Source organism: Balaenoptera physalus, assembly GCF_965194825.1.
Source record: "Balaenoptera physalus genome assembly, chromosome: 6".
In the NCBI taxonomy this organism is placed as follows: Eukaryota; Metazoa; Chordata; class Mammalia; order Artiodactyla; family Balaenopteridae; genus Balaenoptera; species Balaenoptera physalus.
The window spans coordinates 96,403,807-96,428,634 of record NC_138885.1 but is presented as its reverse complement, the minus strand read 5'-3'; the positions used below and the strand labels follow the sequence as shown (position 1 = coordinate 96,428,634).

The following is a 24,828-nucleotide window of genomic DNA, read 5'->3' as shown; positions in this document are numbered from 1 at the left end:
CTTCAGCGCAGGCTCTTTTGCGGCACGCAGGCTTCTCTCTAGTTGTGGCATGCGGGTTTTCTCTCTCTAGTTGTGGTGCGCAGGCTCCAGGGTGCATGGGCTCTGTAGTTGTGGTGCACGGGCTCCAGAGTGCGTGGGCTCTGTAGTTTGTGGCACACAGGCTTTCTCGTTGAGGCACGCGAGCTCAGTAGTTGTGGCACGTGGGCTTAGTTGCCCCGCGGCACGTGGGATCTTAGTTCCCTGACCAGGGATGGAACCTGCGTCCCTTGCATTGGAAGGCGGATTCTTTACCACTGGACCACCAGGGAAATCCCATCCACTAAGCCAAACTTTTCCTAGCTATTATGCCAACTAATTTTTTGCTATAGCTCCAACTTTGGAATCAACATAAATGTCTTACTATTTATGACCTTAAGACAGCATAAATGTCTTACTTTTTCCTCATCTTCAAGTATCTGAAAACAGCTCTCAGACTCCTTTATTTTCTAATTAATTTGTTTATTTATTTATTTATATTTTACTTTATATTGGAACGTAGTTGATTAACAGTATTGTGTTTCAGGTGTACAGCAAAGTGATTCAATTATACATATACATGTATCTATTCTTTCTCAAATTCTTTTCCCATTTAGGTTATTGCAGAATATTGAGCAGTATTCCCTGTGCTGTACAGTAGGTCCTTGCTGGTTATCTATTTTAAATATAGCGGTGTGTACATGTCAATCCCAAACTCCCAATCTATCCTCCTCCCCCACCCTTCCCCCCCATAACCATAATTTCATTCTCTAAGTCTGTGAGTCTGTTTCTGTTTTGTAAATAAGTTCATTTTATCATTTTTTTTAAAGATTCAGCATATAAGTGATATCATATGATATTTGTCTTTCTCTGTCTGACGTACTTCACTTAGTACAATAATCTCCAGGTCCATCCATGTTGCTGCAAATGGCATTATTTCATTCTTTTTAATGGCTGAGTAGTATTCCATTGCATATATGTACCACATCTTTTTTTTATCCATTCATGTGTCGATGGACATTTAAGTTGCTTCCATATCTTGGCTACTATAAACAGCGCTGCAATCTCAGACTCCTTTAGTCTTCCTTTCTCACTGATTCCTTCAACCATTCCAACAGATATAATTCAGTCTCTGGAGTCCTTTCTTTTGCACTGCTTCTTTTTCCAATGGTCTCCTCAACATCTGTTTTTGCAGACCTCAACAAACTACACCTAATATAGATTGACCATGATAAAGTGGAATGCTGAGCCTGCTAGCTTTACTTTCACTACTGTCAAATAATTAAAAGTGTTCATGGGGGCTTCCCTGGTGGCGCAGTGGTTGAGAATCTGCCTGCCAATGCAGGGGACACGGGTTCGAGCCCTGGTCTGGGAAGATCCCACATGCCGCGGAGCAACTGGGCCCGTGAGCCACAACTACTGAGCCTGAGCGTCTGGAGCCTCTGCTCCTCAACAAGAGAGGCCGCGATAGTGAGAGGCCCGCGCACCGCGATGAAGAGTGGCCCCCACTCGCCGCAACTGGAGAAAGCTCTCACACAGAAACGAAGCCCCAACACAGCCAAAAATTAAAATAATAAATAAATAATAAATAAATAATTTAAAAAATAAATAAATAAAATAAAAGTGTTCATGAAGGATGTCTCTAAACCATCGCAATAATGATTCTGGAACTCAACGGTTTGTTTACTGTCAATGGGCAAATCTTTCAACTGGTGCTTTATTTTATCTTCCACTACTACATTTGATCCTATACTCCCTCCTATATCTCCTTCTAAGTGAAAAAAAGGCAGAAATATTTTCAGGCGTAATCTTGTATGAATGGGAGGAAGTTCTAGAATTGTTGCCCCTCCCACCTCCCCCGACGTTTTTGCTTCTGTCTTGAAAAAACATTACCGTTGCTACCAAAACAAGTTTCCCTTCCACCCGCTTTACCAAGTTCACTAACTACCTCTCTGGATGATGAATAGTTTCGTGAAGTGGCTGCAACTTCAATACATTTTGCAAATTACTTGAGTGTTCCTCCTTCTTTTTTTTTAGAAAGGAAATATATTGATACAAATTGAAATAAGCATATAATAGCTGCTAATTCAGTTTCTATCCTAAACTGGGTATTCTTCCTAGATTTCTGTCAATGTTATTGACAATATGTGATTAAGACCAAAACATCTTTAGTGCCAAGTAATGATGAAACAGAAAACAGAGGTATATTACAGTAGCAGCACAAACTTCCACTAGGTGTCCCTGAGTTTTCTGAAGCATATCTTTGTCTGCAGAGATTTCAGGTCATGGTTAACGATTTTAACGTACAACCTTTTTTTACTGTCTAAACCATGGGTGGTATCTATTTTTGAGCAGTTTAATAATCTGGTAGGTATTCTGTTGTGGCTGCTGCTTCCAAGATCAGTTCTTCAGTAGACATAACATTGCCCAGAAGACCCTAAAAAGGATTAAAGCTCTAGTTTTGACTGCTTATGTAGATGAAAATATCCACGACATAAATTGAACATTTCAGATCTCCAGTAGCTATCTAGTCATATGCCCTACAAAAATAGTTACAGAAGTCCTATGGCATCAAGGTTTCCAAATCAAGTGCCTACTTCTTCTTGCTAAAAAATTATTTGCATACATAGAAATCACTTTTTAAGGAAATTTAGGGATTTCTGCTCTGACCAAGGCTTTGAAACATTACATTGCTAATGGTGGTGATTCTTTCCCAGACTTTAGATAAAATTTGGAGAAAAGTGAGGTAAAGACCTAGACCTTTAACAAAAGATGGAAATAGCTTTGTTAAAAAGTAAGAGAAATATAATGCTTTACAGTGTCTATTTTCTCACCACTTTTGGTCAGATATGGGGATAATAGTGGCCTTTGGGGGCTTGACATAGGGGTCCGCCAACTGCCTTCAGAAGGCAGGCATCTAACAAGGTGTGATCTCAATACAGATCAATATTTTTCAAAATATAAAACACACAAAACAAGTTTTAAAATCTGTACTTAAATCTTCTCATTTTTCTCCTGAAGTGATAAAAAGAAATCCTGTTATCTTTCTACCTTCCCTCTACCCCCCTCCATTGTGTACTGCTTTTAGTCTTAAACTGGTAGTAATCAATAGCTATAATTATTGAGCATGCTTTCTGTGCCAGGCACTGAGCTAGCCACTTTCTGAGGATTTCCTTTTGTGATCATCATAGCAACCCTATGAGTTAGAACTATTACCACTCTCATTTTACAAATGAGGAAACTGAGGCTTCAAGGTAGTAGGTGATTTGTCTAAGATTCCACAGCCAGGAAGAAATAGACTGGGATTTGAAGGCAGGCATTCTGATTCCAGAGGCGATAGACCACTTTATGGCCTGATATTTAAATTGTACCCATGTGTTCATTATCTTAAAGTCTTGCAAAGGAATTAAGCCTGAAAGTTTCTCCCTGACCCAAGGTTAATCATTCACTCTGTTTTCCTCCCCACAATCAACAGAGCCATACAGATTGTACAAATCGGACACAACCTTCTGGGTGGAGCATTAAATCAACTGTTATGTAAGTAGGCGTTGACCTTTCAAATAAGTGCTGTGTTCTCTTAAACTGTCCTAGTGAAGCCTGAGGGTAGGACATGAAAATCAGCCTGCAAGTGCCTTTTATGAAAAGAGCTTGATCCCAGCAGAGTGAAAATAGGTATCATTTCCTGTGCACTTGATTCAATTGTATTTTTTTTTTTGTATTTTTTTCATAAAGAAAAAATTTTCTCTTCCCCCACCCCATTGCCTTTAAAATGGAATAAAACATTTGTATGCCTGAAATTAGCTATAGTTTTTCTATCCAGGGTTGATTTTCAATGACAACTCAATAAAAAAGGTTATTGTGAAGGTTATCCTAGCTTAGCTAAGCTTCCTGAAAGCTTCTATTAATCTCCAAAATGAATGTCTTTCAAACAAGTCTCCCTCATCTCCATTCTAACTCTCACTGCCTAAGGCCCTTCCATCTTTGACTTCAATTGTGGCAATATCTCCCAAACTGCTACCAGATGATCTTTACAAAAACAAAAATTCAGCGATGCCACTCCCTGCTACAAACATTTTTATTTGCTCCCAGCTGACAATGGAATAAAACCCAAATGCTTAAGTATGACCTTCAAAGGCCTTCATTACCAAAACACTCCCTTTTTTTGTTGTGTCTTCTCCAGCCAAACCAAAACACTTACATTTATCCTAATATGCCAAAGAATATTGTCATTTGTCTTAAACTATGGCATTAAGCAATAAATGACATGGGAGCTACAGATAGGCAAGATGCTTCTCTTAGTCAAGGTTAGGCTATGCCAGGCCTTGGGGTAGAAAGGTGCAATCCAACAATTACCTTTCTACCACCTCCCAACCCCAGGAACCATCACTATCACACTCAACCTTCAATTTCCATTTAAAACTCCCTGGTTTCTCTTGGGTGAATAAATAGGGAATCTTTATAAAATACTACTGTGCCCCAACACCTTCCAAGCAGAGATCGTTTTTCCAAAGGGCAGCAAAATATTCTGCTGGTGCCAAACATCTTGAGCACAAACTGGGGTGTGGTATACAGTTTATATTTGATAGTTAGTGGAAAATATTGAGCAATGACCTCAAATAACTCCCCCCACCCTCACACACTCACACACTCACACACACACACACACACACACACACACACACACACACACACGCTTTTCAACAAAATCTCTCTTCCCTAACTAGACGGCTCTTGAAAAATAAAGTTTGCTGACCATGTATGTTTGCCGGGTAATGGATCTGTGGTTTTCACCAAAGAGTTTCTCTCTCATGTCCATTGATTCTTTCTACTCATTCCTGTCATTCAATCAGAAGCAGACTACAGTTTCCCTCAAGCGCCCCTGTTCTTTTCACGGAAGATGCATTTCGCAGGAGATACATTCTTGAGTTCTTTTTTATCAGGGTGTATGGGGAACTCTACAAAGGCAATCCACGTAGACAACTGTCAGCAACATCAAATCCTTCTCTCTGATCAAAGCAGATTAGAGCCTAAATTTTCTTAAGGTTCTGTTAGGTATACATTTCTGCAATGGTCCATGAAAACCCATCTAACTCAACGACATGGAACTAAATTGAACCCCTCTGCATTCACCAAATGCTCTGCCAGAAAGAATCTTTGTGTTTTGTCAAGGTGGATAAACAAAATGTTTCCCTCTACAGCCAAGCCTCATTTAAAACCACATTTAAAAGTTTAATGATACACATTTCTACCAGACGTCCTTTCCCCAAATCATCTGGATTTTATAGACTATTTATCACTATTCTTTCTGCCAGAACTCTTTGTAGTGAAATCTATTTATTCAGAAAAGAGTTTCAGCTTTACCATCTATTAAATCTGCATAGATAAGAAACCAGTTTGTTTAATTCAATAAACAGTTCTGTGCTCCAGAACTAGACATTAGTCACTTGAGTATCGAAGTAAATGTAACCCAGGAATGTGATAACTTGGTTCCTCACAGCAGCTGAATCCCTGTAGTAAATACGCCTCTTCACATTCTTTGGCAACCAAACCACAAACTTAAGGGATGCTTCTCTGAACTTTGCTCCACACCAAGCATTTTTCACACATTTCTAATGGACTTGGGTGGACCTGTTTATATTCATGTCCACAATGCAGCCTGGCACTCACTTCAGTGGCTACTCTAAAGATTTAAGATCATATAGATCTTTATTAGTCTTTATTTCAGTGAGAATTATTTATTTGCCTTTCAGCAACACATATGGTTTAAGACAAATACAGTAGCTATTTCCTCTTTTCAGTCAAGTCTAAAGCCTCATGCTGGCATTGTTATTGTGCTCTTCTAAACTGAGAAAAATATATGACATCTCAATGGAAAGTCACTGCCAGCCAAGACAGTTTGACTCTTCCTGTTTAATAAATGGCAGTTTCCTTTAAACCTGGATTTAAAGACCTAAGTCTGCCTGCTACCCATCTTCATTTCTGGCTACTGCCTAGCAAGCCTTTTTTCTATTGCCCAGATATCCCTCTAGTTTCACCTCTGAGTCTCTGGGAGATTGGGATTGACATATATACACTAATATGTATAAAATGGATAACTAATAAGAACCTGCTGTATAAAAAAAATTAAAAAATAAAATAAAATATGAAAAAAAGTAGTGTATATATATATATATGTACATATATGCATATATGTACCTGTGTATGTATATATATAGCCACATTGTGAAACTGAGGGCAAATTTCCCCATATTTTCTTTCTGTACCTCTTTTTGCTCTTTCTCTCTTATCTCATTAAGAATAAACAGATCAGTATAACACATCATGATGGATGATACAGCAGAATATCAGTTTTTAAAAGTTTAAAAATACATGTTCTTAAATGTAGGTCCTTAAATTTAAGTTGGCAGAAATGCCCAAGGCAGTAACCTTTCTTTGCAGACCATATTTTTACTTTGAGATTGCAGATATTATTTTGAGATTGCATTATCACACACTTCATTTGCACCCTCATATGTGTATAGCTTTATTTTTTTCAATAATTTTATTTCTTTTTTTAAATAAATTTATTTATTTTATTTATTTTTGGCTGCGTTGGGTCTTCGTTGCTGCACGGGGGCTTTCTCTAGTTGCGGCGAGCGGGGGCTACTCTTCTTTGCAGTGCGCAGGCCTCTCATTGCAGTGGCTTCTCTTGTTGCGGAGCACAGGCTCTAGGCATGCAGGCTTCAGTAGTTGTGGCTTGTGGGCTCTAGAGCACGGGCTCAGTAGTTGTGGCGCATGGGCTTAGTTGCTCCGCAGCATGTGGGATCTTCCCGGACCAGGGCTTGAACCCGCATCCCCTGCATTGGCAGGTGGATTCTTAACCACTGTGCCACCAGGGAAGCCCAATAATTTTATTTCTTACTATATACAAGGCATAGTGTTAGCAAAGACTTCAAATTCAAGTACTGACAGCATCCTGGAAAGTGTCATAAATGAGTGATTTGGAAGTGGTGGTGACTATGGCAAGTCAGAGTACATACCTTGTCTGGAGAGGAATGCAAATGCTGGTACAGAAAATACAGGCCCATTATTACCAGAAAATACAGGCCCATTATTACCAGATGATACAAATTATCAAAAGAAGCTAAAAATTGCAATATTCTTGTGAAGTCTATTAATGTTTAATATTAGCATCTACACCAAACATCTTTAACACTTTTTCAACCACAGACACACAGACCAACACACAGACTAACAGTTTACAACCTCTATAAAACACAGTTGGTTGGTGGTGGGATAGAGCAGACCAGGCCAAGCCAGGACTCCAAGATGAAGGTGCCCACAGGAAAAGAGCAGATTCAGCAGCAAGAGATAGAAGAAAGGAGTTCAGACTGAGCTCAGTGTGTGTAGATCAGGGTTTCTTAACTTTGGCATCCTTGACTTTTGGGGCAAGATAATTCTTTGTTGTGGGGAGCTGTCTATTACAGGGTGCTAATCAGCATCCCTGGCCTCTACTCACTAGATACCAGTAGCATTTCCCCCCTCATCCTCCATCCCATGTTGTGACAATCAACCATGTCTCTAGACATTGTCAAATATCCCCTGAGAGGCAAAATTGTCCCTGGTTGAGTACCGCTGGTACAGATGGTGGTGGTAATAAGGGATGAGAATTAGTGTCAAGAGCAATGCCTCCTGGGGTGGTAAGTGAGTAGTCTAACCAATGTAGGAGAGAAGCGTGGATCCTCCCAGAGAGCAAAGGAGCAGAGTCACGGAAATGTGGTAACAGAGGTCAGTGTTCTCCAGAGGACCTAAGGTATAGCAATCCAAAACTGGAACCTGGGAGCAAGCAATAGGAACAAGGCAATAACCCAGTTACCCAAATCAGAGAAAGAAGTAGAAAGAGAACTGGATCAGGATGACTGCCAAGTTACACTTTGAACAAGGAACATATTTGAGTTCAAGTTTGGGGCAGAGCAGAGCTTACAGGTAGGAGTTGAAAGGCCCAAGTTGTGGGACTCAGAGCAATGATGAGGTGGGGACATAGGGATCTAATGAGAGGTGGCAGAAAACAGGATGAGGGTCACTTATCAGGGAGTTTCCTCACCATTCCTCTTGAGAACCAGCTTTGTTACAGCTCCAAGGAATAGCTCTGGTTCTAGGTTATGATCCATTTCTTTGCCTTTCTTATCATGGTCCTCCTTAGTAACTAACAGAAACCCAGTAAAGTTAGGAACTTGTACATAGCATCTTTTTTCCTGGAGAAAAAAAGAGTTGTCTCAACTCTTATAGTCAATCTCTTATATCAATTTGGAGAAGGTTAAAATGAGGATCTATGGATAGGCCCCGAGTAGCATTAAATCTTATGGTTGCCTTGCTGGGACAAAGCGGCAAGTCATTCTCAGAGGCCAACTCAGAGTTTCTATTTCCATTTTATTTTTATTTTTTATTTATTTATTTGTTTTTTGAGATTATGGAAGTCGATTTTTATTTTCTCCTTTTATACTTTATACTTTTCTAACTTTTCTACAATGAACATTTACTATGTTTATACACAGAAGATAAAAACTAATATATGTGTGTGTTATTTATTCAATTCTTTAATTATAAGACAAGACAGAGATCACTTCTTCCAGAAAGCCTTCTCTGAATTTCTTCTTTTTTTCTGTTCTTTTTTTATTGTGGGAAAATATATGTAACATAAAACTTACCATTTTAACCATTTTAAGTGTACACTTCTGTAGCATTAAATACGTTCACATCGTTGTACAACCATCACCATTATCCATCTCCAGAACTTTTTCACCTTCTCCAACTGAAACTCTGTACCCATTAAACAATAAATCCCCATTTCCATTCTTCCCCTAGTCCCCGGCAACAACCATTCTAGTTTTTGTCTCTATGAACCTGAATAGTTATGCATACAAGAACAATCATACGTTTGTCCTTTTGTTCCTGTCTTATTTAATGTATAGCCTCCTCCTATACTTTTTTTTTTTTTTTTAATATTTATTTATTTATTTATGGCTGTGTTGGGTCTTCGTTTCTGTGCGAGGGCTTTCTCTAGTTGCGGCAAGCGGGGGCCACTCTTCATCGCGGTACGCGGGCCTCTCACTATCGTGGCCTCTCTTGTTGCGGAGCAGGGGCTCCAGACGCGCAGGCTCAGTAATTGTGGCTCACGGGCCTAGTTGCTCCGCGGCATGTGGGATCTTCCCAGACCAGGGCTCGAACCCGTGTCCCCTGCATTGGCAGGCAGATTCTCAACCACTGCGCCACCAGGGAAGCCCTCCTCCTATACTTTTGAAGAGCTCAGAGTCTTGAAAGAGTTTGCCTTCCCCAGAGGTCACAAGTTTATAGCTGGGCTGAATGCAGCCCACAACTATTTTGTTTTAAAACAGTAGTTTAGGAGTTGGAAACTTTTCACATTAAAAATATAGATATTCAGCCATTTGTCAAAAACTCTGGCAACACTAAGCCCTCATTTCCCACATGGAAGCACTTGGCTGGAACTGAGTAGCTGCTCTCCACTGAAAGCAAGTCCACTGCTCTTTGGTTTACCCAAATACCATTGTCTCCCCAACTTGGACTGTTGCATCCATTAAAGTTACCTGCCCTTGGGACATTTAAATTATGAAATAAAGGGCAGAGGTTGTTTAACTCTGCCCAAATAACACAGGTCTATTACAACTCTAGATCTGCCCCTCATTTCCTTACAAAGCAGGAGTCTTACCAGCCCACGGTAATCAATTGAATCAATTGCAAAAACTCTCTCACATTCTCTTTTGATGGCTAAAAAGGATGTTCGTTAAATGGCTCCCTGACCATTGGTGGGGTAAAAGAGATCCTCCTTACAAAGCCAGCTTTTTCCTCTTTCTGCCCTCCCTAAGGGAAGCTCCCCTCTCTTTCTTCCGGAAGCCATGACAATTGTTAGGAATAGTTCCCACCTCAAGGGTTTCTTACAACATCTTTCAAAGGAGGTGAGCACTGCCAAGTCTCCACCACAGTTCTTAAAGTCAAGGCCTAGAGAAGCTATATTAGTTAGGATACAGGTTCAGCTGCTATAAAAGAATAGTGGGGGAAATATTTTCTCACTTAGTAATCCAGAAGGAGGTGGTTCAGAGAAGTAGGGCAGCTCTGCTCCATGAGGTCATCCAGGGACCCAAGCTTCTATCTTGTGAACAATCATGTTTTCCTTATCCACCTGGTACATGATGGCTCATCACTGCATCCGCATTCAGCCAATGAGAAGAAGAGAAGGAGGGTAGGGGAAGGCCCGAGACTCTGGCATAGAACGAAGAGGTCAAAACATCTTGTTGCATGTACAAGCCAAGAACTGCCAAAGTTTGCCAACAAACCACTGGAATCTAGACAAGAAGCATGGAACAGATTCTCACTGATAGCCCTCAGAAGGAAACAACCCTGCCTACACCTTGATTTCAGTTTTCTCCAGACTTTGAAGCAATAACTTTGTTATTTTAAGCTATCCAGTTTAGAGTACTTTGTTACAGTAGCCCTGGGAAACTAATACAGTTAGTTAGTCTCTAGATACTTGGGTAGGTCTAAGTAAGGTTTGGAAATTCTATCTGGAGGTGCCTATAAACTATAAAGCAATACACAAACAAGGTACAATAATTAAGCAAGAATACGCCTTCAAGGGTTAACTGTGTCTAGCCAAGGACTTGGTAGGATAGTTGCTGAATTCTGCCTTACTTCTCACTTTTCTCCATCCCACCCCTCCCTCTCATCATCACCAGCACACAAAAACATCTACTCAAGTCTGAGGGGAATTCCTAGCTTGTATTTGTTGTGAAGGATTCAGCTGGGCAGTATTCAGCTCTTTTTTTTTTTTTTTTTTTTTTTGTATAATGCTGTAAAAAGCTGCATTTATTACAATTTTTTTTAATTAAAAATTTTTTTTTATACAGCAGGTTCTTATTAGTTATACATTTTATACACATCAGTGTATACATGTCAATCCCAATCTCCCAATTCATCCCACCACCACCCCCACCACCCGCTGCTTTCCCCCCTTGGTGTTCATATGCTTGTTCTCTACTTCTGTGTCTCTATTTCTGCCCTGCAAACCAGTTCATCTGTACCATTTTTCTAGATTCCACATATATGTATTAATACACAATATTTGTTTTTCTCTTTCTGACTTACTTCACTCTGTATGACAGTCTCTAAGTCCATCCATGTCTCTACAAATGACCCAACTTTGTTCCTTTTTATGGCTGAGTAATATTCCATTGTATATATGCACCACATCTTCTTTATACATTCTTCTGTCAATGGGCATTTAGTTTGCTTCCATGACCTGGCTATTGTAAATAGTGCTGCAATGAACATTGGGGTGCATGTGTCTTTTTGAACTGTGGTTTTCTCTGGGTATATGGCCAGTAGTGGGGTTGCTGTGTCGTATGGTAGTTCTATTTTTAGTTTTTTAAGGCACCTCCTTACTCTTCTCCATAGTGACTGTATCAGTTTACATTCCCACCAACAGTGCAAGAGGGTTCCCTTTTCTCCACACAGTATTCAGCTCCTCTTGAAGATCTTTCTCCAAGCCTGAACTGGTCATTGCATCTAACCTACTCATCTGCTTTCTGGAAGATTAGGAATTTCTCTGGAACAAGGGTTTCTGTTTGAAGGGATTCTGTTTGGAAAAATCACTCATCCTCAAGGTACCTCCCCCTTCCCCAAGAGAAATGGGATGAGGGGTGGTTGGTATCCTTCAGCAGGCCCAGCAACCACTCTGGCCCAGCACAGTCAGCAATGACTTTGTAAGCTCCTGACTTGCTGAGGACAGTGGTTTTGTGTAATTAGAAGTCCTCCACTGGCTTTTCTATGTTTGGGGAATCAAGTTCCATCTACTCACTGCTTAGGGTTTTGTAAGGTGATTTAGGGCCATTTGACTTCAGAATTGCTCATAGCCTAAAAGAATAGGTCATAGGCACCAGGAAGGTAAGGGTGTCTTAGTATACAGGCAGAAAACCAAGACAGGGAGTTGGAGGTTAGGCAGGAAAGGATTTGACGTGGAGGGGGTTCAGCTACCAGAAGGAGTGAAGAGGGCAGAGTAAGGTCCCAGACCTGAAAGAAAACGGTAGCAAGAAAGAAGCCAGTCTTGGACACATGAAGGAAAGGACTCAGTAACAAGGAACAAGTCTAGATCTTGAGGATAGAACTGTGGGTCAAGGCCAGAGAGATTCTGGCAATGAGAGTGACTTAGGGGTGAACTCACAAACTCTCACCTGAGGCTTTAAAATTACATTTGGTTCTGAACAGGTTTTATAGCAGAGCCAATTATTTACTGAGCATATGTTGAGCACCTGTGATACGTTAAGACCTGTACTAGGCACTGTGGGTTACAGAGATGACAGTCATTCACAAGGAGTTCACAGTTTGGTAGGGCAGGAATTAAAGAGAAATCAATGACAGTATAGTGTATTAAGTACAATAAGAGAAGTATGGCAGAAGAGGGGAACGTCGTAGTGGTTAAGAGCCCAGGATCTGGGTTCAACAGATTTGAATTTAGATCTTGACTCTCTAATTATAGGTTGCGAGAAACTGGGAAAGTCACTAAGTTTCTTGAAGCTTCAGTATTTTTTCTTGGAAATGGAAATAATAATAGTACTTATCCACTTTATATGATTCTTTCAAGGGTCAAATTAGATCATACATGCCTGGCATCTAGTAAATTCCCAATAGCATTGACTGTTGTGTGTAATAATAGTTGTTATTATGTATTATAATTATCTGGGGGAAGGTAATGTCAGAAAATGTTTCCAAGAAAAGGTGGCATTTGAGCTGAATATTGAAAAATAAAGAGAAGTTAGCTGGGTCTGGGGTTGGGAGAATGCTAATGAAGCGCTTTTGTTTTTAACTATGCTCTGCTAGATTCCTCAAATGATTTTAGGTAGGATGATGAATTTAGTGTTAGTCAAATGGAGTTTGAGTTGGCTGTGAGCAACACAAGATGTTTTGACCTCTTTGTTCTAACCCTATTATAATCTCAAATTGTACATATTTACCCCATTAATGACTATAGCTCCATGAAATGAATATAACTATTAGTCTTCTTTCTACTTGATTTTGAATACTACAGATAGAAATAACACAAAATAAATTGATGAAGCTATATTTACACCCAGTAAACTTTTTTGGTTGAAAAATTGACATTCAAGTTTTCTTAACGCAGGAAACTGGATTTGATAGCAGGGAAAAAAAAAAAAAGGCCACAAAAGAAAACATACTTTGCATGAAATTATAATAGATAACATTTGGTATGGATAAAAATAAACAAAATAGGGGTGAGATAGGGAAGGTGGGAGGGAGACGAAAGAGGGAGGAGATATGGGGATATATGTATACATATAGCTGATTCACTTTGTTATACAGCAGAAACTAACACAATTGTAAAGCAATTATACTCCAATAAAGATGTTAAAAAAATAGAAATAAACAAAACTGATTAATAAATCAAATCTTTGTTGTAATGTAGAAAAGAATTACTTTGAATTAATTCAAAACAAAGAAATTTCAGGAAAATAAAAAATTTAAATAAAGCTTAACTGCACTCTATAGGAAATTAATATAGAAATTAAGTGGTCATAGTCAAGTTCATTCCAAAATATATCTTGTAGTTGAAAAGCCTTCCATATTGATATAATTCTGATGAACATATTTGAATGTATAAACCTAGAATCAAAACATCCATGGGTGCAAAACAGTGGGTCAAAATCTCCAGTGCTTGCCCATGACATCCAGGTGGATAAGCCAAAGAAGCAATTGGAACTCTGTCTAGATCTTAAGAAGTCAGGGTACAAATAAGGATTTTGAAGTCATCACCACATAAGTATTCATCTGTTTTCTTTTGCATCTTCCATAAAATAATAATGCCTGGTAAGAACTTAATAAATATTTGTTGAATGTTAGAGTCTCTCTAGTCAGCCCTACAAGCATTATGAACATAGGAATTGTACCTATAGAGTCAATCATTTTAATTTAGCACTTACTGGGCTTCCCTGGTGGCGCAGTGGTTGAGAATCTGCCTGCAATGCAGGGGACACGGGTTCGAGCCCTGGTCTGGGAAGATCCCACATGCCGCGGAGCAACTGGGCCCGTGAGCCACAATTACTGAGCCTGCGCGTCTGGAGCCTGTGCTCCGCAACAAGAGAGGCCTCGACAGTGAGAGGCCCGCGCACCGCGATGAAGAGTGGCACCCGCTTGCCACAACTAGAGAAAGCCCTCGCACAGAAACGAAGACCCAACACAGCCAAAAATAAATAAATGAAAATAATTTAGCACTTACTGAATACTTTACAAAAATAAACTCTCACAGCTTTGAGAATAATTATAGCAAAACTTAGGTCCACTGAGACTTAGACACCTGGAGTGTTAATCACAAGTCCTACCAAGAAATATACTATTTCTAGTTCATAAGATGAAAAACATTTTTTTAACTATGATATTTCTTTAATGGTTGTAAGTCTATTCAGGTTTTGTTTCTGCTTGTGTCCATTTTGGAAGAGTACATTTTTTTCTAGGAAACATTTTGCCAAATATTTCAAATAAGTATTTCTTTCATAGCTTCCTCTTGTTTAAAAAATCTCTACTTCTGTGGTTACGTTCCCCTTTTGGTCCTAAATTGTTATTAGTGTCTATTAAGATAAAATATTTTTATCCTTACGTTCTGTATCATTCACTAAACATTTGTTCTTTTAAAAATTGTTTTCTTTCTTTTTAAATTTGCTTCCATAGATTTCTTCATTCTGCATTTAGCAAGGTCATGGAAGATCTAGAGGAAACATTATTTGAAGACTTTGAGAACTACTCCTATGCCCTGGAATATTACTCCCCAGAGACTGATTTGGAGGAGAAAGCACACCTAGGAGTCGTTCACTGGGTCTCCCTCGTGTTATACTGTTTGGCATTTGTTCTGGGCATTCCAGGAAATGCCCTTGTCATTTGGTTTACGGGATTCAAGTGGAAGAAAACAGTCACCACTCTCTGGTTCCTCAATCTAGCCATTGCAGATTTCATTTTTCTTCTCTTCCTGCCCCTGTACATCTCCTATGTGGCCATGAATTTCCACTGGCCCTTTGGCATCTGGTTGTGCAAGGCCAATTCCTTCATTGCCCAGTTGAACATGTTTGCCAGTGTTTTCTTCCTGACGGTGATAAGCCTGGACCGCTATATCTACTTGATCCACCCTGTCTTATCTCATCGGTACCGGACCCTAAGGAACTCTCTGATTGTTATTATAGTTGTTTGGCTTTTGGCTTCACTAATGGGTGGTCCAGCCCTGTTTTTCCGGGACACTCTGGAGTTCAATAACCACACTCTTTGCTATAACAACTTCCACGAGCATGATCCTGACCTCACGTTGATGAGGCATCATATTCTGACCTGGGTGAAAGTTATTGTTGGGTACCTCTTCCCTCTTCTAACAATGAGCATTTGCTACTTGTGCCTCATCTTCAAGGTGAAGAAGCGAAGCATCCTGATCTCCAGTAAGCACTTCTGGACCATCCTGGCTGTGGTCATTGCCTTTTTGATTTGCTGGACTCCTTATCACCTGTTTAGCATTTGGGAGCTCACGATTCACCACAATAGCTATTTCCACCAGGTGCTGCAGGCCGGAATACCCCTCTCCACTGGCTTGGCATTCCTCAATAGTTGCTTGAACCCCATCCTTTATGTCCTAATTAGTAAGAAGTTCCAAGCACGCTTTCGGGCCTCAGTTGCTGAGATACTAAAATATACGCTGTGGGAAGTGAGTTGTTCTGGCACAGTGAGCGAACAGCTCAGGAACTCTGAAACCAAGAGTCTGTGTCTCCTGGAAACAGCCCAGTGAATTCTTACTCTTCCACAAATCAGTATATGGCTTTCGTGTGGGTCCCCTGACAGATGCTCTCGGATTGTCTGGGCCCAAGACATAGAGCTGACTGTATCTTTTTATTGTTTTCGGTCATTTTATTGGCATCATATTTTTCTATTGATATAAAACATAAGAAGGATCTTCGGGTTTTTTTCAGCAACTTAAATTATCTGTGTTATTCTTGCTAATTATACTGTAATGGATTAATTAACACTATTTTTTCCATTTTAATGACTTTTTTAAAGTTCTAAATCTTAATATTAAATATATAACTAATTTCAAAAATATAAAACTATGTGTGCTTAAGCTCACTTTAATTTTGCACAAGTAACCTATTAGACCTAGTCTTAAAATACAACATATGTACTTGATTTCTTTATTTCATGTAATCTGTATATTGCATTTATGAATTAAAGTAACAGTTGGTTATAGTAGGTTAAAACTGTCCCAAAATCTAGTTGCTTAAAATAACAATTTATTATTATTATTATTATTATTATTATATCTCACAATTCTGAGGATCAGCAATTTAAACAAGGCACAGAAGGGAGATTCGCCTCTCTGCTTCGCAATATCCGGAGCCTCAGCTGGACCAGGATGACCCGACTGGCTGAGCAGCTCTCTTCCCTTCTCCCCATCCCCTTCCCTTCCTTCTCCTTCCCCTCTCTCTCCTCCCCTTCCCTCCTCCCCTCTTCTCCTCTATCTTCTCCTCTCCTTTCTTCACACGGGTATTCCAGCATGGCACCTCAGGGTTAGCCAGACTTCTATAGCAATGTAGGGCTCTAAGAGACCAGGGTAGAAATTTCTACTCCTCTTAAAGGCTATGCCAGACACTGGCACAGTATCACTTCCACTGTACTCTACTGACCAAAGCAGTCACTGGCCAGCTCAGATTCAAAGGGAGGGGACATACAGCCTACCTCTCAATGGGGATATATGCCCATCTTTAATCCCCCACGATATCATTATAAACATTAATGTTTTTGCAAAATTCTGAGTATGTATGTATGCAAATAAGTATAAGATTGCTATAAACATGAAACACTGACATCCAGATAGTAGATAGGCCAGCTCAGTATCAGAATGATTTCAGGAAAATAAAGTATGTATGACATATTGATATATTTCTACCTTCTATTCCTATATTTATAAGACCAATAAAGTATACCTTTAAGTCAGTGACCTCTTCATGGTGCAAATCTGTTGCATTTAAGGCTAATAGTATTTTGACTTCTATTCATTTATGCCTTTAGCAAATAGATGAATAAGTTATACAGAACCATGGTAGACAGATACTGTGAGGGATGCCAAGATGCATAAGGTACTTCTAGGGGGTGAGATTAAACTTGCATAAAAACAATCCTAAAACAAGGTAGAGAGTAGTAAGTGCCATAAAAGAGCCAAGACAAGTGTAGACTGTTCAGAGGAAAGAGATGGCCTCCAGCGTGCAGGTGAAGAAACATTGGAAATCTATGTCCTTGCCACTGGGGTTTCCTAAAGATCCTGCTCCTTTTCCACGTCTCTGCTTGTACCCTGTCTTTTATGAATACAAACTCTTCTATTTACTGCAATTTTTAAAACATGTAATTTTCTATAATTTCTCGGTTTTATTTTGAAAGTCGTGAGGGGAGCTATGTTATTCCTTGAATCGGTATCCTTTTTTATTTCATCTCATAGCTTTTAGAAATGCTAATATCAGATCATTTATTGGCTCTGTTCTTTACTGTTAGCCCCATGCAACAATCAGATCTTGTTTGGAAATTATTCCAAGAAAAAAAATGTGTGGCATAGCTCAGCATATCCCAAATTTCTGTCATTCCCAAGCTTCCTGGCTTCTGCCATACTCAGTATGGGTTAAGGGAAGACAAGGAGAGAAAGGCTCATTGTGAGTTTCCAGCCCTTTGTGCACCCCTGAACCCCGCCCCTGCACCACCAGGGCTTGCGATATTCCACTCCAGTGTCCCCCTCGACCCTCAATGGATAGGCTCCCAGGATCAGGAGAAAAGCTGGAGGATCCAAGAAAGAGAAGAGAATTCTGTAGGTTCATCCCTAGTTTGGGCAAAGGGAGACACTGACTCTCAAGGCTGGGGGAGAAAGAGGAAGGCTGAGGAGCAGGAAGGAAGGGGATTAAGCAACCAGGGGCAAAAGTACATTACAGAGCTGGTGGTGGTCAGGAAATTACATTTCAGGGCGGTGCTTCCTAAGCTTTGTGAGTTAGGAACCCGTGCAGAGCTGTTCGTTTTTCCCACGCTACGGGCTACGGGCACAGTATCTAGGGCCTGGGAGCTTTCCAGAGGCCTATGAAAATATTTGAGATCCTGGAAAGTATCATTGGCTCTAGAATAGAAAAAGAAAACTTGAGGGAATTCCCTGGTGGTCCAGTGGTTAGGACTCCGAGCTTTCTGTGCCAGGGGCCTGGGTTCGATCCCTGGTCGGGGAACTAAGATCCCGCAAGGCTCGCAGCATGGCCAATAAATAAATAAATAAATAAATAAATAAATAAATAAAAACTAACTTGAAAAGTCAGAATTAATAAATACTCTGAATTCATTTGAAAATCTATTGAAAGTTATGGGTCCTTTCCCCAGAAAAATGCTTTTAAATAAAATTTCAGGGGATCCTTGTACCCTAGGCTAAGAACTCCAGTTTTAGTGGCTTTTTAAATAGCTGATAGTGGGGATGTGACTTACAGGAATCTACTAGTAGAAAGTAGCAACCAGGGCAGGAACTTTCCAGCAGAAACAGGAGTTAATTTTTTTATTCTCAGCTTGATCTAAAGTGTAGCATAGGACCCAAACTTGGACCCAGCATTGGAGACTCCCCAGCCAGCTTCCTCCCCTGGCAGCTGGAATCTGGAGAGTGGGGCTCTCCAGGGGTCTAATGACCCCTAATGAGCAGGATGAGTGACTGAAAGGACAGAGAGGCTGGAGGAGAGGAGGGCACTGGGGCAATTTGAGGAGGAAGCAAGGAAGCTCAATGCCTAGTTGGCAGGAGAATAAAGAATCTCAGGGCTCCCAGGGACTGGGGCATAAACCCAACCTGGCTCCCTCTCGATGGAAGGAAGCTCTTCGAAACAGGGGGCAAGTTTCAGGGACTCCAGAGGCAGGATATCTGGCTTTTCATTATGGCTCCAATATATCCTAGCTCTAGAACCTTGGCGAAATTAATCCAAATTTCTAGACCTCAGTTTCCCCCATCTGCAAAATGGGATCACAATAGTAGTAACCGCCACATAGGGTTATTATGAAAATTAAATGAACTGACACAGGTAAAGCACTAAAAGTGGTGCTTAGCCCTATAAATACCTAATATTAATATAATATTACCTGGTATTATACTTATTCAGTGAAACTCTTGGCACCTTCTGACATAGTAATTACCTAGTAAATGTTAGATCCCCTCTTCCTCTTGAATGAACTTAAAAATCTCATAGGAAGAATAAGGGAACTTACACAAAGAACTTCAAAATTTATAAATTTTATTAAAAAATTCATAAAGTTTATTGGGAACTCCCTGGTGGTCCAGTGGTTAAGACTCCGTGCTCTCACTGCCTAGGGCCTGGGTTCAATCCCCGGTCAGGGAACTAAGATCCCACAAGCTGCAAGGTGTGGCCAAATAAATAAAATGTTTTCTAAAAAAATTTTTTTTAATTTACATAGTTTATAAATACTATGAAAGGATATGGGCTGAGAGGCTGCAAGGGGCAGGAAAAAGTAGACTGAAAGACTTCTTGAAAGAGGTAATTTAAGTGCATCTTGAAGAATGACTATAACAAGTGCAGGTGAAAAAAAGGCTATTTCAGGTAGGTGGCATAGCAAGAGCAAATGTTCAGAGGCTGGAAAACAGGCTGTGTTCAGAAAAGAGAGACTAGTCCCATTTTATAGGGATAACATGAGGATAGAAGATTCCCAGGTTGGAATCAGGCTTGAATAGTAACTCATAGTTCTTCAATATCCTCACATGTGAGCAGTAGTTCTTTAGGCGATGCGTACTTAGAAGTCTACGGACAGTTTCCTTTAATTTTCACTTTACTAAAAGCTATTCAGGCCAATGACATTCCAAATGCCAGACTTCCATTTGGGACATTTTCTAAATGCAACTAATATCATCTATACAGGGCATGTATTGAGAGACTATCTGTTTATCTGTCTCAATTTTCATTTTAGGTTTACACTTATGTGATTTTAATGTTCTTACTTTTCCTAATTGAGGGTATGAAGAAAGGGTTACATGAAACAGAATCAAATTGTCTGAAAGCAGGGATGAAGAACTTTCCCCATTCTATTGCCAATACATTATCTGCCCATGAAGACCTGGTTTTGAGTTCCTCCTCTCTCACTTACTAGGTGGATAACTGGGGAATCATCTTTCAGAGTTGTCTCCTCATCTGTAAGTGCTGATAACAGTGTTTGCCTTTATCTCACAGGCTTATAATGGGGTTCATATTATTGTATGTGAGGCATGCATTTTTTTTCCTTTTTTGTTCTAAGGATAATAACTGCCATTGCCAAATGTATTTGTTTGGAAAAAATTTATACATACATCCCAAAACACTAATGCAACTCTTTTGGTATCTGTGTCTTTGTCCATAAGTTTATCTTTTCATAGTTACAGTCAATGAAAAATCAAGCATTTTTCAATGCTGCTATAGTCTCCATTACTTTCTAAAGTAAATATATTAAATTTATAAAATGTTTCACATATGCCATAATTTAGCCCTTTCTGTTTATTAAAACAGTCCTCTTATTTCCCTGATTCTATCCACATCATCTCCAGATTGGAGCTCTGCCTTTTTTTTTTACTGAAATATAGTTGACATACAATATTATATTAGTTTCAGGCATACAACATAGTGGTTTGACATCTATAAACATTAAAATTGATCACTGCATTAAGTCTGGTAATCACACTTGTCACCATACAAAGTTATTACAATTTTACTGACTATATTCCCTATGCTGTACATTATATCCCCGTGACTTATTTTATAACCGAAGTTTGTCCCTCTTAATTCCTCTCATCTATTTCACCACCCTCCACCCCTCCCACCCACTCCCACCTCCACCTCTGCTTTGCTTTTGTCATTCTCTGGCTTGGAAACCAGGCTTCCCATTGCCCTCACAGAATGAGCCAGCCTATACTTCAGATGCCTCTACAACCTGGCCCTATCTAATCCCAAACTGACACTGCAAAATCCAGCCAAACTGGTCTAATTGCCTCCCAAACCTCTGTTCTCATTCTTGCCTTTATCATTCTGCCTTTCACACCATCCTGGATTTTTTTTTTTTTTTTAACGAATTACTGATTAAGGTCTGTCCAGCTCAAGTCCTAACTCCTCTAAAAATACTTTTATTTAATTCTAGCCTTCCCTGACCCTCTGCACTTTTGGATTATTGTCAGCCTTCCTTATCTGCAGGTTCTACACCCACAGATTCAACCAATCACGAATCAAAAATATCTGAAAAAAGTCCAGGAAGTTGCAAAAAAGCAAAACTTGAATTTGTTGCCTGCTGGCAACTATTTACATACCATTTACATTGTATTAGGTATTATGAGTAGTCTAGAGATGATTTAATGCTGGAGGATATTAGTAGGTTATATGCAAATACTACACCATTTTATATAAGGAACTTGAGCATCTGAGGATTTTGGTACCTGAGGGTTGGGGGGTGGTTCCTGGAACCAATCCCCCCTCGGATACTGAGGGATGACTGTATTTGTTTAATCACAAAATTACTTTTATTCTTAACAATTTTAAGTATGTTTGAACAACCCTTAGGGTGGTTTGAAGAACCACCCTAAGGGTTTGAATAACCCTTATGGTTATTTTCCTAATCCTTTTGTATTTTTATAGCATCTAACATAGTGACACTAAATGAATCAGTTTTGAATTCCCACACTGCCCAGTCCTTGTACTAGGGATGGCTGAATGTGAAAAAGAAACAAGGTTTCAGGGTCATGTAATCACTTATGGAGCATGCAAAAAAAGGTGCGTTCTTATTCCAAAGCCAGAAACAGAAAAAAAAAAAAATCTCTTTATGTACACCTGTGCCTTCTGAACCCACTGGTTCAAAAACAGTTCATTCAGTATACTGGCTCACATGAATATGTGAGCATTGCTCATAATAGCAAAAAACTGAAAGCAAACTAAAGATCCAATAACTAGACTGGTTCAATAAGATATGAGACAATGGATTCTGTAACTGTTAAAAAATGAGGAAATCTTTTATGTACCGATACAAAATATCCAAGATATAATCTGCAAAATATCCAAGTCTATTTCTATGGACAAAACTTAAGATGCAGAAGTTTGTATCATATGCTACAATTAGCCCACACGTATGCTTAGACTAGATCTGGAAAGACCTAAAAAACTGGTGACATTGGTTGCTTTTATGGAAGTGAATGGGAGACCTGGGGGACAGGGGAGACGTCACTGTATAACCTCTAGAATTTTGAATGATGTTAATGTATTATCTACCTTTTAAAATGACATTAAAAGATACCATTAGGGGCTTCCCTGGTGGCGCAGTGGTTGAGAATCTGCCTGCCAATGCAGGGGACACGGGTTCGAGCCCTGGTCTGGGAAGATCCCACACGCCGCGGAGCAACTAGGCCCGTGAGCCACAATTACTGAGCCTGCGCGTCTGGAGCCTGTGCTCCGCAACAAGAGAGGCCACGATAGTGAGAGGCCCGCGCACCGCAATGAAGAGTGGCACCTGCTTGCCGCAACTAGAGAAAGCCCTCGCACAGAACGAAGACCCAACACAGCCAAAAATAAATAAATACAAAAAAAAAAGATACCATTAAACACATTTTTTATTCAAGGCCGTGGAGTCAAGATCTTAAAGTCACATGCTTCATCATTAAGATTCACAAGACAGCTGTGGTTTGTATTGACTAAATTTTTTAACTTTTAACCACATTTTTAATCATTGGGTTTTTTTATCATTAATAAATTTTAATACTTAACGTTTTGGCCAAGCTATTTGGTACTCAATCAAGCTATCTGTTACTCATTACAGTGACTGTGAATTATTTTTGGCTATTCACTACTACACCTCTACTTTTCCACAGCATTTCTAGAATCCCTGGGCTTTCCTGTTCTCCAGAAAATGAAGTGCTGCCCTCTGCTGGCTCTCACGATACTGACAACCTGAAAATTTCCCCAGTGATTTCAGACTGGGTCTGTTGGACTAAATGTTGAAGGTGGTTTTATTCATCAGTACATATATGTCCAATTGAGTACACATTTTCTTTAGAATTTAAACTATTTCCCACATTCAAGTTGGTTGGCCACATACAAAGAAAATCAGATTGAGAGGGAAGGAAACAGCATCTTATGGTTCTGCTAGGAAAACCTGGACCTCAAACATTCAATCTCCTTGGCCTACAGAGAGACTACAAAATGAAGATTTTTAGAGGTCTACAATTCCCAAGCTCTACTTTTGTGAAAACTACTACTCTAAAAAATATATACTCAAATGTTCGATACATCCCAAATTAACTGTTAAGATGCAGCGGTTTCCAATATTGGACTCTCACCTGACTACAGCAACACCATCCTGAGTACACTCACCTGCAGCGCCACCTTAGTACTGACGTCTCCGCACCCCAACAGGCTCAATCAGACTTACAAACCCAGGTAAGATGTCCCACCTCCACACCCAAGCCAGGCTTACGAACCGCAGCCGCAGCCGAGGGAGCAGTCACCCATATAGCCTCCCTCCCAGGACACACTACTACTCAAAGTCACATGCTCAACACAACTTCTCCCTCAACAGTACAGGAAGCAGCCCTTAAATTTACAACATCTGCCTCGACAAACTCTGGGAATCCTCCCCTCCCCTGGGTTAGGTGTCCTTTAGTAAATCGCACATGACAACTCATAACTTAACATTAATTTTAGGTAGGATTTCTAAATGTGATTTTTTTTTTTTTAGTCACAAGTAACCCCTAACTTGAAGATGCTAGGTCACAACAAATTACTTTGTCAGCCGTTGTAAGTCACTGGTTACTAACTATAAATTAGTCCTGGCATTTAATTCCTTTATCTCCAAATGTTTCATGACCTGGCAAATGACATTACTTGCTATGTGTATTGATTGACCTGAGCACTTTCCTGTTTTTGACTCATTTCTCATGATTCTTTAAGGTACTCCCAACATTCTCATCGAGGAAAGCTAGCTCAGATATTAAGTAACTTTGTAATCACTTGCAAAGGGCAAGGTCTTGAACCAATATATATGGGACTAATTATCTAAAATCAACTCTTGGGAGTTTCCTGGTGGTCCAGTGGTTAGGACTGGGTGCTTTCACTGCTTTGGGCCTGGGTTCGATCCCTGGTCGGGGAACTAAGGTCCCACAAGCCATGTGACGTGGTCAAAGAAAAAAAAACCTCTTACTACAAAAATTTCAGTCAAGTTTACCTCCCCAATTTCTTTTAAAAAGCAAGGCAAATATAAACACTTGAAATACTGCGGTAAAAGTTGTATCATTGGGGGCTTCCCTGGTGGCGGAGTGGTTAAGAATCCGCCTGCCAATGCAGGGGACGTAGGTTGGAGCCCTGGTCCAAGAAGATCCCACATGCCGCGGAGCAACTAAACCCGTGCGCCACAACTACTGAGCCTGTGCTCTACAGCCCGCAAGCCACAGTTACTGAGCCCGTGAGCCACAACTACTGAAGCCTGCATGCTTAGAGCCTGTGCTCCGCAACAAGAGAAGCCACTGCAACGAGAAACCCGCGCACCACAAGAAAGAGTAGCCCCCGCTCAACGGAACCAAAGCAAGCCTGCATGCAGCAACAAAGACCCAACGCAGCCAATAAATAAATTAATAAATTAATTAATTTTTTTTAAAAAAGTTGTATCATCACACACTGAGGACATCACTATTGTACTGAGTCCACTTCTGTTAATTTGTTTATAAAGTCTACTCTACATCTATGCATAGTCACAGTA

General features: G+C 40.0%; 1 protein-coding gene across 11 annotated transcripts in view; it reads left to right on the top strand.

The window, feature by feature from the left end:
• Positions 1-24,719, top strand: part of CMKLR2 (chemerin chemokine-like receptor 2) — an 84,244-nt gene extending 59,525 nt beyond the window's left edge. For 5 of the 11 annotated variants that reach the window (XM_082467268.1, XM_082467266.1, XM_082467269.1 and 2 more), the window contains 2 exons: positions 3,491-3,552; positions 14,749-24,719. In XM_082467268.1, coding sequence (XP_082323394.1) covers positions 14,777-15,844 — 1,068 coding nt within the window. In that variant the 5' untranslated portion in view covers positions 3,491-3,552; positions 14,749-14,776 and the 3' untranslated portion in view covers positions 15,845-24,719. Of the gene's footprint in view, positions 1-3,453; positions 3,553-11,687; positions 13,891-14,748 lie in introns of those variants that run through there. The other 6 variants (XM_082467262.1, XM_082467265.1, XM_082467263.1 and 3 more) reach the window with 3 other exon arrangements.
• Positions 24,720-24,828: the final 109 nt, after the last annotated feature.